General features: G+C 37.2%; 2 protein-coding genes across 3 annotated transcripts; one reads left to right on the top strand and one right to left on the bottom strand.

Moving 5' to 3' along the window:
- Window positions 1–588: 588 nt before the first annotated feature.
- On the top strand, window positions 589–8,289 carry LOC112005674 (uncharacterized). 2 transcript variants are annotated; one of them, XM_065767342.1, is made up of 9 exons: window positions 589–1,918; window positions 2,149–2,522; window positions 4,543–5,685; window positions 5,793–5,951; window positions 6,090–6,441; window positions 6,573–6,643; window positions 6,750–6,872; window positions 7,068–7,165; window positions 7,592–7,648. In XM_065767342.1, the coding sequence occupies exons 1-8, from the start codon at window positions 1,021–1,023 to the stop codon at window positions 7,119–7,121; spliced, it is 3,174 nt and encodes a 1,057-aa protein (XP_065623414.1). In that variant the 5' UTR covers window positions 589–1,020; the 3' UTR covers window positions 7,122–7,165; window positions 7,592–7,648. The 2 variants fall into 2 exon arrangements, with proteins under 2 accessions (XP_065623414.1, XP_023893738.1); XM_024037970.2 differs by lacking the exon at window positions 7,068–7,165 and having other exon boundaries at window positions 591–1,918; window positions 7,592–8,289.
- Window positions 8,290–8,893: 604 nt separating this feature from the next.
- Window positions 8,894–11,728, bottom strand: LOC112005675 (glucan endo-1,3-beta-glucosidase 11). The gene is made up of 3 exons (XM_065767349.1): window positions 10,909–11,728; window positions 9,461–9,627; window positions 8,894–9,106 (listed from the first exon to the last, which is right to left on the bottom strand). The coding sequence occupies exons 1-2, from the start codon at window positions 11,356–11,358 to the stop codon at window positions 9,562–9,564; spliced, it is 516 nt and encodes a 171-aa protein (XP_065623421.1). The 5' UTR covers window positions 11,359–11,728; the 3' UTR covers window positions 8,894–9,106; window positions 9,461–9,561.
- Window positions 11,729–12,061: the final 333 nt, after the last annotated feature.

Here is a 12,061-nt window from a genome sequence, read left to right on the forward strand (position 1 = left end):
ATAAATTTGGCTTGTTTATTATACATACAAAAAAAAAGTTTTTTTTTTTGAGCTAAGCTCAAGTTATTTATAAACAACATGGTTTATTTACAACTTTAAAAACGAATAAACGATACACAATTTTCACAAGATGTACTTATGTTCATTTGAAAGAGTTTAAAGAGCCGTTTGGTAATATTGTTCTAGTAACATTGTTTGTTTTTTTTTTTAAAATACGTGTGGGAGTGAAAAAGTGTATGAAAATATGTATAATGTTGTTTAAAAATTGAAAACATGTATTTAAACACATATACTAAACATGCCTTAATTTTAAAAAACTTACTGGGCTTTAAAAAAAAAATTAAACAAAAATATAATTGTATCTTAATAAAAAAATTATTCAAATGGTAAACAAGTTTAGCAGAATATACTAAAAATGGGGTTTGTGAGCTGTTAACTAGTCAAGCAAAACCAAAACCGAGACTCTGACACTCTCATTTATTTGACACAGATACAGCAGCCTTTAACGTATCGTGGGCCTGCCTGTCACTCCACCATGGCCCACCACACAATTTTCTTATTTCGATTCCGACCCGACCCAGATTGCATTATCACCGAGTCAAACCTACACTCCACGTACGCCAAATCCAAATCCCTCTTCTCCAAATTTCACTTTCAATTCCGGGAATTCGTTTTCATTTTCCTCCCGTGTGGATAGAGAGAGAGAGAGACTCTCACAAATCACTCTTTCACGGAATTTCACAACAATTTCTCATCTTCTAGGCTCTCCAGGTACTCATAATTCTTATTTAATTTTGATTCTTTGTCGCTTATGTTTTGGATTCCCAAACTTCAATTGCTCCACAAAATAGGAAAACTTGGTGAATTGGGATTTAGGTTTCAGTTTCAGTTTCTATTCTAGTCATTGTTTTTGAATTTCGATTATGGTTTAGGTTTAGGTTTAGGTTTAGGGCCTGGTGTTGTTGTTAGGGTTTTTTCTGAATTGAATAGAGGGAGAGAGGGAGGAGGGTTAGGTTAGGTATGACGGGTCGGTCACAGCGGTGTAAGAGTACGGACCCACCGGACGATTGGGTTGACGAGTCATGGACTGTAGATTGTGTGTGTGGTGTCAATTTCGACGATGGAGAGGAGATGGTGAATTGTGATGAGTGTGGCGTGTGGGTGCACACGCGGTGCTCGCGGTATGTGAAGGGGGATGATATATTTGTGTGTGATAAATGTAAGATTAAGAATAATAGGAATGTTAGTGAGGAGACTGAGGTTGCTCAGTTGTTGGTTGAGCTTCCTACTAAGACTATGAGAATGGAGAATTCTTTTGCAACTAATGGGCCACCTCGCCGCCCTTTTAGGCTTTGGACTGATATACCCATTGAGGAGAGGGTACATGTTCAGGGGATTCCGGGTGGTGATCCCGGATTGTTTAGTGGGTTGTCGTCGGTTTTTACTCCTGAGTTGTGGAAATGTACCGGGTGTGTGCCCAAGAAGTTTAATTTTCAGTATAGGGAGTTTCCTTGTTGGGATGAGAAGAAAGAGAGTGACTCTAGGATTGAGGATGAAAATGAGAATCCTGTTGATAAGGGGGCTGGGGTCTTGTTCTCCTTGTCGAAGGAGAGAGTTTTGGCTACTGCTCCTGTTACAGCTTTCATTGGCGTGAGAGGCAGGGGTGAGGAAGGTGGCGGTGATAGGAAGGCGCCTTTGAAGGAGATGAAGAAGTGGGAGAGTGAGGAATTTGATGCTAGACGTGTGCAGAATGGTGCGAAGAAGGAGAGGAGCTTACTTCGACCTGTTGTAGTACAAGCCAATAAGCGGAAGAAAGAAGATTTGGGGCCATCTAAAGATCGGAACGGGAAGAAGAAAGTTAGAATTACTGAGAAAGAGGCAGATGCAAGGAAGAGAGGCTCACATTCTTCTAAAACAGGTGATTTTATGTACCTTGCAATGCTTTGGAAATCATTTTTAATCAATCTATGCTTTAATTATATTCATTCTTTACTTCATGTTTAATCTCTAATTTGTACTACAAACTGGTGTTTATCAATTCTTGTCTAGCTATATATTAGTGGCAAAATATTAGATGGTGCACCACATGTAGCACTACTTGACATGCGCTTGTTGACTCCAACCTTTTGTTTTCATTTCTATTACTAGCGTTTACACCCACAAGTGATGCAAAACAATTGGAATTTTATGAAGACAGAGGGCCGAAGTTTATTAAAGATGAAAGTAAGAGTATTAAGAACAAGAATTTGAAGGTTTCTGTGGTTCCAGAGCACGTACCTGATGGTAATCTCGCAGTAGACAATAATGTGGAACAGCTCAAGAACAACTTAGCTACTATTGCTCACTCATCGGAAGCCTTACCTTCTGACTTTCCTAGGTGTGCGTCCTCTGCTGGAGCTGGTCTCAAGGGAGAAAAAGATAGTGATCAAGTACCTATAGCAGTTGAGAGCTCTCCAAAAATTGTTGATAGTGTTGCATCATTGTTAGAAAGCACTGTGGCTGGTGTTCCCATTAAAGACGAGGTATGGTTGTAGTAAATAATAGTTTTTCACCTTGTACTTAGGTTAATTTTGAGTCTTTCACCATAATATCGCAAATCAAGGCAGCCTTGAAATTTGCTCTATATTGCTATACTCCACTGCACCCACTGCTACACCACTATTGGCCCATGGTTAATGTTGTCCTTATCACCATTTCCCCCCATTACCCACAAAAGATAATCATTCAGAATCTGACTATTTAGAATGTATTTGAAGGATGGCCCTATTGTTCTGCAAAGTAAAAAAATTATCTTCAAGGCTTCTTCATGCTGGGTCTAAATTAGGTTTAACAACTTTCTTTAATAACTATGGTTACAAATTTAAAGGGAACAAGATGATAATGGCCTGAAGATTTATAAAACTTGAGTTGATAACATATTTATAGGCTGTCATTGATGCAGTTAAAGCATGAGTTTGCTTAGAAGTTAAAGAAGGTCAAAGAAGAATAAATATGACATAGAGTGAGGAAGCCATAGGCAATTTGGCAAAGGTCAATCACAAACATGAGGGAATGCATTCACATTATTTTGCTAGTACTTAGTTTCAATTATATTAACACTTCACTTATAAGGGTTCGCTGTTTTGCAAAGCAATTAAACCTATTAAATTTGGAAGATAAACAAGTAAAGACCATATATACAAGACTGCTGTTGAATATAGACCCAAATTAATGAATAGGACTTCATTCGTGCCCCATAAATATTCAATAATAATTAACCAATGTGGCCTCAAAACATTAATAAGCCCTTAACCTGGCAAAGGTCAAAACTCAAAACCAAAAATTCAGCTCTCTAAGCTAACAACAACAACAACCAAGCTTTAGGCCAAAATTTTTGTACTCTCAGTTACTTCTGAAATTGACATGTCCTTTTTTACTACTTCTATTAATGTTACTTCTGGTCTTCCTCTACCTTATTTCATTCTCTCAACTTGAATAAGCTCATTTCTCATTGGTGCATTAATTGGTTTTCTTTGAACATGACCAAGCCATCTCATATTTTCATCAATAGGAGCCACCCTTATCTTTAAGCAATTTTCCTCATTTTGAATTCTATCTCTCTAAGCTATATTTTTTAATAAAAAAATAAAATTAGTGATAAAATTCATTAAAGAAGTGCCAAAAGGGTCTAAACATCGCATACAGGATGTGTACAAGTAGACAACTCTATAAGCTTCTTTTAACTTATATGAATTTATGTACTTTCAGATTAGAGGCTTTCCCTGTCGTAAAAGTTTTAGCTTTGTTATTGTTGTGAAAACCTTGGAATCCTCTCATTCATAAGCAATTAACTGATTCTGGTGATTATCCCCCCCGCGCCCCCTCCCCCTTGAAATGGGTCCTGAATCTAATACATCTGTTAGGTTGGTATGCATGTACATCTCAGTGAGTACGCTCCATGTTCTCTTACACATCACCTATTCTGTTGGAATATATCTCTAACAATAGAGAGCTATGTCACCTAAGGTTATTAGTCTGTTTCCACTATCTAAACCCTAGGGTATAGGATTGCTAAAATTGGATACGTTACTTGGGCTTGCTGTATTTTTTTTTTTTTTGATAAGTAATAAAGATTCATTGATATTAAAAAGAGAGAGACACCCAAGTATACAGGGAGTAGCAACTCTGTTGACAAGATTTTGCTTAACCTACTAACGTTTATTTATCTATCACATGTTTCAGTGGATGTAGCAACCCTGTCACAAACAACATTAACTTAGTGTGTGTCATATTGTATGCTTCTAGAAAATTCAGCTATTCTGTTTAAGTGGCATTTTTGTTTCTTAAAATAGGGAACTAGCAGGTCAAATGATAACATAGAAAATAGTGCCACCCTTACTTTACAAGATTTTGCTTAACCTACTAAAGTTTATTTATCTATCACATGCTTTAGTGGATGTAGCAACTCTGGCGCAAACAACATTTACTTAGTATGTGTTATATTGTATGCTTCTAGAAAATTCAGCTATTCTGTTTAAGTGACACTTTTGTTTCTTAAAATAGGGAGCTAGCGGGTCAAATGATAACATAGAAAATAGTGCAGAAGTTTCTGCTAGAAATGATGTGTGGCCACCTATTGAAGATCTGGCTACCAGCGCACCAGAAGTTAAAGACGATCAGATTCTTCAAGATTTTAACAGTGACACGTCACTGAGCTCTGTTCAGCCAAATGTTAAAGTGAAAACTGAAGAAGATGATGAGAATTCTAGGGGTCTTTTGAATACACGGTCTTCTCCTCTAGGTGATGCAAAAGAGACGGGGATATCTTCTGAGCAAATGTCTGAAAATTCTAAAATGAATGATGCAGTGGTAACCAGTTCACAATCCAGCGACCATAAGGCACAAGATGCTGAAAGAAGTTTAGACGGACTTATTGATCACCATACAGATAAATTTGATGAATTGTCTGGTGGTCCTTGTCAGCTTAAACGAGAATTGGTGGGCTCAGAAGGTTCTGCATCTGCAAAAAATATTCCTTTGGATGCCAAACATGGATTGGTGTCTGCTGAAGAGCGGCCGAGATCTGGTGGAGCTATCTTAAATGCCCAAGCGCTACCCAACCAGCGTAAAATGGTTGTATGTGTTGGAAAATCTTCTTCCACCTCATCCACCATCATGATTTCCAAACCATCCTCTACTGACGACTCCAAACCTGTGGATGCTCAGAATCCCAATCCTATCACCAAGCAACGGGTAACGCCTGACTCCAATCTTAGCAATAAGAAAGATCGTGCTTTAAGTGATGTGGTCAAGGATGAAGAAAAGGATGACTTGCCTAGGAATGCAGAAAAAGAGCGTCCAAAATCTTCTGAAAATTCTGCTTTAAAAGCATCGCACTCTAGCAGGGTTTCACACGATTCTGTTCCAAAGCGAACTGTATCAGATTCTAAGGATAACTCATCTTCTAAAGATAAAGTGTCTTCAGCACAGAATATTTCTGCTGCTACAGGCCCAGGTGAGTCTGCTGTATCGCTGCATCAGCAGAAGTCTTTACATGCACAAAATAAGACTCACTCTTCAGGTCTACCTCAAAGAGGTGAGAAGTTTAACCAGGCAAATTTCCAGCTGTCATCTAAGATGAATCAAAATCATGGACCTTCCACGCATCCTCCACCTTCAAATTCTCCTACCCTCAGTGATGAAGAGGTTTGAGCAGAATGTTCTTTTTTCTTCTTTTTTTATTTTTTTTATTTTTAATATTAAAAATTTTCCCTTATTTTGTGTTTGATGTGATCTTTATTTGTTTTTGGCAGCTTGCTTTACTTTTGCATCAAGAACTCAATAGTTCTCCTAGAGTACCTCGTGTGCCACGTATGCGCCATGCAGGTACCTTACCTCAGTTGTCATCTTCAAGTGCGACAAGCATTCTAATAAAGCGCTCATCTAGTTCTGGAGGAAAAGATCATAACTTGGTAAGATGTGTGGTGTTCTTGAAATTTTATGACACTTTGTCATTATTCTCTTTATATGTAGTTGCTGTCTTTGGCAACGCAAGTGTTTAACAGGGGGTTGGCTCTAGTAACTGAGCTCATTGTTGGTACATTTTATAGGTTTCTAGAAGAAAATACAAAGACACATCCAAAGATGGGTTCCGCAGTTCTCGTGAGCATGATGATGAAGCTAAAAGGACAGACAGCGTGCCATCTTCTTCTGATCAGAGGAGACAAGAAATGGTACACACAGCAGATGCTTCCACCAAGAGTGAGGAAAATGGATCCCCAACAGTGTTCCATTCTGTTAAGAAGAATATCCCTCCTGCTTCCGCAGCAACTACAAACAGTGGCCTGTCTTCCTCTACCGAAGCTAATGAACGTAATTTGTCGTCTATACGCAATTCACCCAGGAATACCTCTGATGATGATACAGGAGCAGTTGGGGGTCCTGTTCATCGCACTTTACCTGGTAAGTTCCCGTCAGGAGCATTATATTTGCACAGTGTTCTCCGCTGTAAAAGGATCAATTCAAAAAGAAAAGCAGCGTATCCTATTTCTTTCACCTTTTCATTGTTCTCTAATCCTTTTTATTATGTGTAGGCTTGATCAATGAGATTATGAGCAAAGGCAAGCGCATGACTTATGACGACCTCTGTAGTGCAGTCCTCCCTGTATGTCTCTTCTTTCACTGACTAATTTTCTATAGATTTGTTAGTTTCCCTTTGTGAATTTAGAAGAAATTTGATTCTCACTTTTCTGATGTATTTTACTTCACAGCACTGGCATAACTTGAGGAAGCATAATGGAGAGCGTTATGCATATTCAAGTCATTCTCAGGCTGTTCTTGATTGCCTGAGGAACCGTCATGAGTGGGCTCGGCTGGTTGACCGTGGTCCCAAGGTATGCGTGTGAAATTTTTTTCCAGTAATATTTACGTTCCTGTTTGTATAGCAGTGTATATTCAAAACACGTCATCTTTGCCACTGTTGAGTACACTAGTTCAATTAGAAAACTCTGATCCGAACTTTTACTGAAATGTTGATTTGAAAGAAAAAATTTGCCTAATTGGTTTTTTCACCACTGTGACTTGAGCAGTTAAAAGTGAGTAAAAAACAAAAAAGAGGACCGAGAAGGACAAATGGACAATAATGGTTGACTGAAAATAACAAGCAATTATGGACCCTCAATGACTAGTAAGCTTTTCATGTCATTTATTTTCCTCGAAAATCATAACATGGCTACAACCATTGTAGTGAACTTGTAGCTTAAGTAGTACTACGACAACTTCCTATGTTGAGGATTTTTAGGTCTTCTAAAGGCTGAATAGGTGTAGCTTGGTGATAACAATGATGATGATGTTAGTCTCTCAGAATGTGGTGGGAAGAATTCAGTAGTTAAGTAGAAGAATTGTGTATTTAAAACTTTGTCTGGACCATCAGTGGTTTTGATTCCTGTACCTTTATTTGAAAGTAGAATTTGCTAGACTAGCACTCTCTTGAAAAATTTATGGTTGCATATTTACCTGCTTGGAATTTCTAGTCTATGTTTCTATTGCCATTGAACTGATTTCACTTGGTATCCTCTGAACTAAAATCTGGATTTACACTATTTTATACTAGACAAATTCAAGTAGAAAAAAGCGGAAGTCTGATGCGGATGAATCAGAGGATAATGAATATGGCAAAAGCAGGACAGCAAAGGAGGTAGATGGTAAGAGCCTGGACTCACAAAGGGAAGAGTATCCCAAGGGCAAGCGGAAAGCTCGAAAACGCAGGCGATTGGCCCTGCAGGGGAGGGGAATAAAGGATATTAGAAAGACAAGGAAGGCTGATATGATCTCTGATGAGGATGTTGGACAATTTTCTGATTCTAGTGAAGAGAGCACGTTCAGTGAGGATGAGATTCAGGGAGGTGGATCATGTCCATTAGGAAGTGAGGCCTCTGCTAGTTTAGATGAGACAGGGTAAAGGACCAAGTAATTCTAGATTGTAGAACATTTAGTTTTTCATATGATTTCTTCTGGAAGAGGCTATGCAATGATCTGATACGAGCAGTCCAGCATCCTCCCATGTAAATTTCTAGCAAGACAGTTAGTTAGTTATGGTCTGGAAATCCGATTGAGGTTGCTGTAGATTTATGATGAGTTCATATCAGGTCATTGTGGCTAGACAGTAGGCTTAATGTTGTTGGGCAAGGGTTGGGTGGATACTTTCTGCCAAGCTCTGATGTGAATAATGAAATTCCTAGTGTACATATGAAATGTATTTTTGTAACCATGTGTAAGAAGCATTTTTGTTTTGAGGCATAGCCCATTCAAGTAGATTCGCATGGAATTTGGACAAGCAGCATTTGGATCACTTTCTGAGCTGATAAACTTGCGGATAGATTGTCTTTTTGATAGATACTGCATTTAATGAAGTTTGCTTGTCGTGACGGTTAGAGTGGAATTGGTAAAAGCAAATTCCAAGAAAAGAAAACTAAAAAAATATAGGTTATTATAAGCGAGCGGTCTTCCTTGTTATCATATGCAGTGTGGGAAAGATGTATACATCCGATTCATAATATATCTCTTTTTCTGTACCTTTCTATTGGGTTGTTTGGTCTTTCACTCCATTGAAAATTAATCAAAATTTTAAGGTTTTATATGATCATATCTAGAATGTCGTGGCATCGCCGTGTAATGTAATCAGGCAAAGATTTTGTTTTGATTTGTCACGCTTGCAGTAGGCTTTAAGACAAAAAGCGCAAAGAAAAGACAAAAATGAAAAGCATACATGATGTTGTGTTTCAACAGCTCTTGTTACGATTAATCAATCATTAAACCAGTGTAGTCCACCCCCATCAACATGACGAAACTGCACACTGAAAATGGCTCTAGACCAACCAAAATACCCACTACTTAAGTTTAATTGTACACCAAATTGATCTAAAAAGAACATTATCATTAATAATAATAAAAAAGATAATAACACCCTGTTCACAGCGATGAAGAAGGAGATACAACAGACAACAAATTGATAAATCTAAACTACACTCTAATAGAATTGTGGGTCCACCTCTTTAAGACTATCTATCAAACTCTTCATCAACAAACCTAACACCCTTTAAAATTATTGCGACACTGAAATATCTTCCTGCAAAAACCAAAAAAAAAAAGGAGAAAGTTACAGCTTAGTGCCGACTAAAAAGAAAAAAGTAGTGACACCTACCCACAATCCCTTATTATTGATCATCAAAAGAAAGAAAATTGTTTTAAGTGGTGGGGGGGAAATGCCTCCATGTGCCCAATTGTCTGAGACTTTTAACCTATTGTAGGGCCTATTGCGATGCGAATTTACATGTACACAGGAGAAAGATGCACTTTGTTGGTGTCAAATTTACTTAACAAATAAAAAAAGATGATGGTTGTTGATGAAGATGATGGTTCATTGATTCCTAGAACATTTAAGTCGCGTACAAGAAAAGAAATAGAACAAAGTATTTTTCACCTTTTCTTGACTCTGAAGCTGCCTCTTTATTCTCTTTTACTCTCTCCTCTCCATTGCTTTTACAGTAGATGGATATTTTCCAACGCTCAGCTAATCAAACTTTACAGCAACAATTTGATCATAAACATAAAGAAAAAGGATACTGGGCCAACCAATGGGTATCTTTTCTGAAATCAATCCAATAAAGCACCGTTTGTGTTAGTTTAATCAATTAAAAACAATTACCAAAACTCAACCATAAATTTAATAAATGCACAATTTTTAATTTCCATTATAGAACAGATTATCATTAATATGTTTCGGACAACTAAAGAGATAGTTTTTAAAGTTCTTGCCAAAAACTTTGGACCATTCTATAAATGCGGAACGGTAACATTTTGTGAGGCTTTCAATAATAACAAATGTGCCTCGAGATTCCAAGAGCTTTAGATCTGTACACCACATGTCCCCTATCAATTATGACTAGGGACCACGTCATCAACGTTCTCAAAAAGTTCATTCATCATTCACCGATTAACATAACATAAAACTTTCTGCCGTTTATTCAAAAAAAAAAACATAAAATTTGGTAAAATCTAATCAAGATTTTAGTAACGTAGAAGATAATCAACGGGTGAAAAGTATTGGACCACTAAACAGTACACATGGTACGTCACTATGGCTCACCATGACTGCACTTTTAGTTTTACACACTAAAAAACAGTACTAAACATAAAGTAAGTCCCTGGCTACGTTTGGTTTAAACAGTACCTCACTATGGCTCACCAGGGCTATGTTTGGTTTAGGCTAGATAACTATTACAAAGTAAGTCCTGTAGTTTTTTTTTTTTTTTTTTAACCACAGTAACAGAAATTGATTAAGACTGACAAAAAGGTCTATTCCTTCTATAAATTCCTCCAACGGTCCAACCCAACCAACCAATTATGCGCTGATCGCGGTGATCATGTATTGGGTATGTTAGTCAAATGACTATTGAATAAATGATCTTAAAATACAAGTTTTCACAATTTTTGATGGGACATATTGTACGATTGCTTTTTAGGTGTATAAAAAAAAGGATATTTGATTGTGAAGAGGGAAATTGAATAGTGCCATTGACCTATGGAAGTTTCATTATTTTACTTGAACCCATGACTCACCACTATATTAATACCAATCACAACATATCTTCTTCAAGTAATTGTTAGGTATGTGACATAGTATAAATGACAATATTTTATCCAAAACTAAACATTAATTGAGATTTTATATTCAACTTATGTATCAATTTATGATTGGTGCGCATAATAAAAACAGTTCAATGCATATAAAAATGATGCTTCTCTCATCATAAGTAGACAAAATGTGAAATTAGGTATGTGCATAGGATTGTTGGAAATTAATCTATGCCCAAACAAATTTGGAGGTATCATGTGATTTGTCCCAAAGCAAAATGAACAAAAACTCACCGTAGTAGCAGAAGAAATGGTCAAATAACCAGTGGAAGAACTGCCTTGTGATGAGGTTGGCGTGTCAGAACTCCCACTAGATCCATCGAAACTTGTAGTGTTACTAAATGTACTGTTGCTTAAGGCAATTCCAAGCGAGTACACAGGCGTTCCATCAGGCTTAAATAACCCGTAATTCCTTTCTGAAGTTGGACCGGGCTTCATGTTCTCGTTGAACATAGCAAACACATAAATGTTGAGGTCTGAGTCAGGTTTCATAGGTGTCCCTTTCTTTTGGCTCATAAGCTTCATTAAATTCCCATTGTACTTCTTTGCATTGTCTGGGGTTGCACCAGCCTCGTCTTCATCACCTTTGGATGGCCAACCCGTCTCCGAAATATGAACGGGTAGTTTCTTGTAACCCAGGGCAGCCAGTGCTGCATAAACTGCGTCTATTTGTGCGAACAACATGTTGTCATAGTGGAGATTTGTTGATGGATCTATAGTTCCTTGGTTTTGTTGGAACAAAACAAAGTCCAATGACACTTGTTTTGGGCTTGCCTTGTATGCGAAGTATGGGTATGCGTTGATGAGGAATGGTGAACCTATTGAAAAACAAAATTACAAAATACGTGAGGTTTATAGAATAAAAAATCCAACATTGACGGCATTACATTGACTTGAAATTGAGAGACCCGTTTTATGATTTATAGTTGACTTCAACAAGAGTAATATATACATCATAATTTTCACAGCAACTAAGTTGACAAGTTCTTAGTGAGTCTTGTCTCTTGTTTGAATCTATCGGCCCCCTGGAGGAGTATGTGTTTCAGAAAGATTTTTTATACTGTGCCCAATACTAAAGTTCGTTTGAACTAGTTGGACCTTTTGCTAGTATTTTAAGTTCATTTCAAGTTAAAGGGTTTGAACTGCAAAATTAGCAGCATATTGTAATTATTTTTTAAAATGTTCATTTCAAGAAAATTTTCAAATAACATGGTATGTGTAAGATGAAGACTATTATACATAATTAAAAACTTGACAATATCATAATACCCAAGGGCGGATGGAGGGGTGGAAAGGGCTCTTGGCCTTTTAAAAATCCTCTCACTGTAATTTTTTTAATAAATTTAATGTCATAATCTTTTTTACAATTTTATCACAATTTTATGTC

Source organism: Quercus suber, unplaced genomic scaffold (genome assembly GCF_002906115.3).
Source record: "Quercus suber isolate HL8 unplaced genomic scaffold, Cork oak 2.0 scaffold_25, whole genome shotgun sequence".
Taxonomy (NCBI): domain Eukaryota; kingdom Viridiplantae; phylum Streptophyta; class Magnoliopsida; order Fagales; family Fagaceae; genus Quercus; species Quercus suber.

Coding starts and splice junctions, on each gene's coding strand:
- LOC112005674 (XM_024037970.2), top strand. CDS start 1,021: ATGACGGGTCGGTCACAGCGGTGTAAGAGTACGGACCCACCGGACGAT. Junction 5,686..5,792: donor CTACCCTCAGTGATGAAGAG/GTTTGAGCAGAA, acceptor TGTTTTTGGCAG/CTTGCTTTACTTTTGCATCA. Junction 6,873..7,591: donor TGGTTGACCGTGGTCCCAAG/GTATGCGTGTGA, acceptor ATTTTATACTAG/ACAAATTCAAGTAGAAAAAA.
- LOC112005675 (XM_065767349.1), bottom strand. CDS start 11,358: ATGTTGTTCGCACAAATAGACGCAGTTTATGCAGCACTGGCTGCCCTG. Junction 9,628..10,908: donor CCATTTCTTCTGCTACTACG/GTGAGTTTTTGT, acceptor GATTGATTTCAG/AAAAGATACCCATTGGTTGG.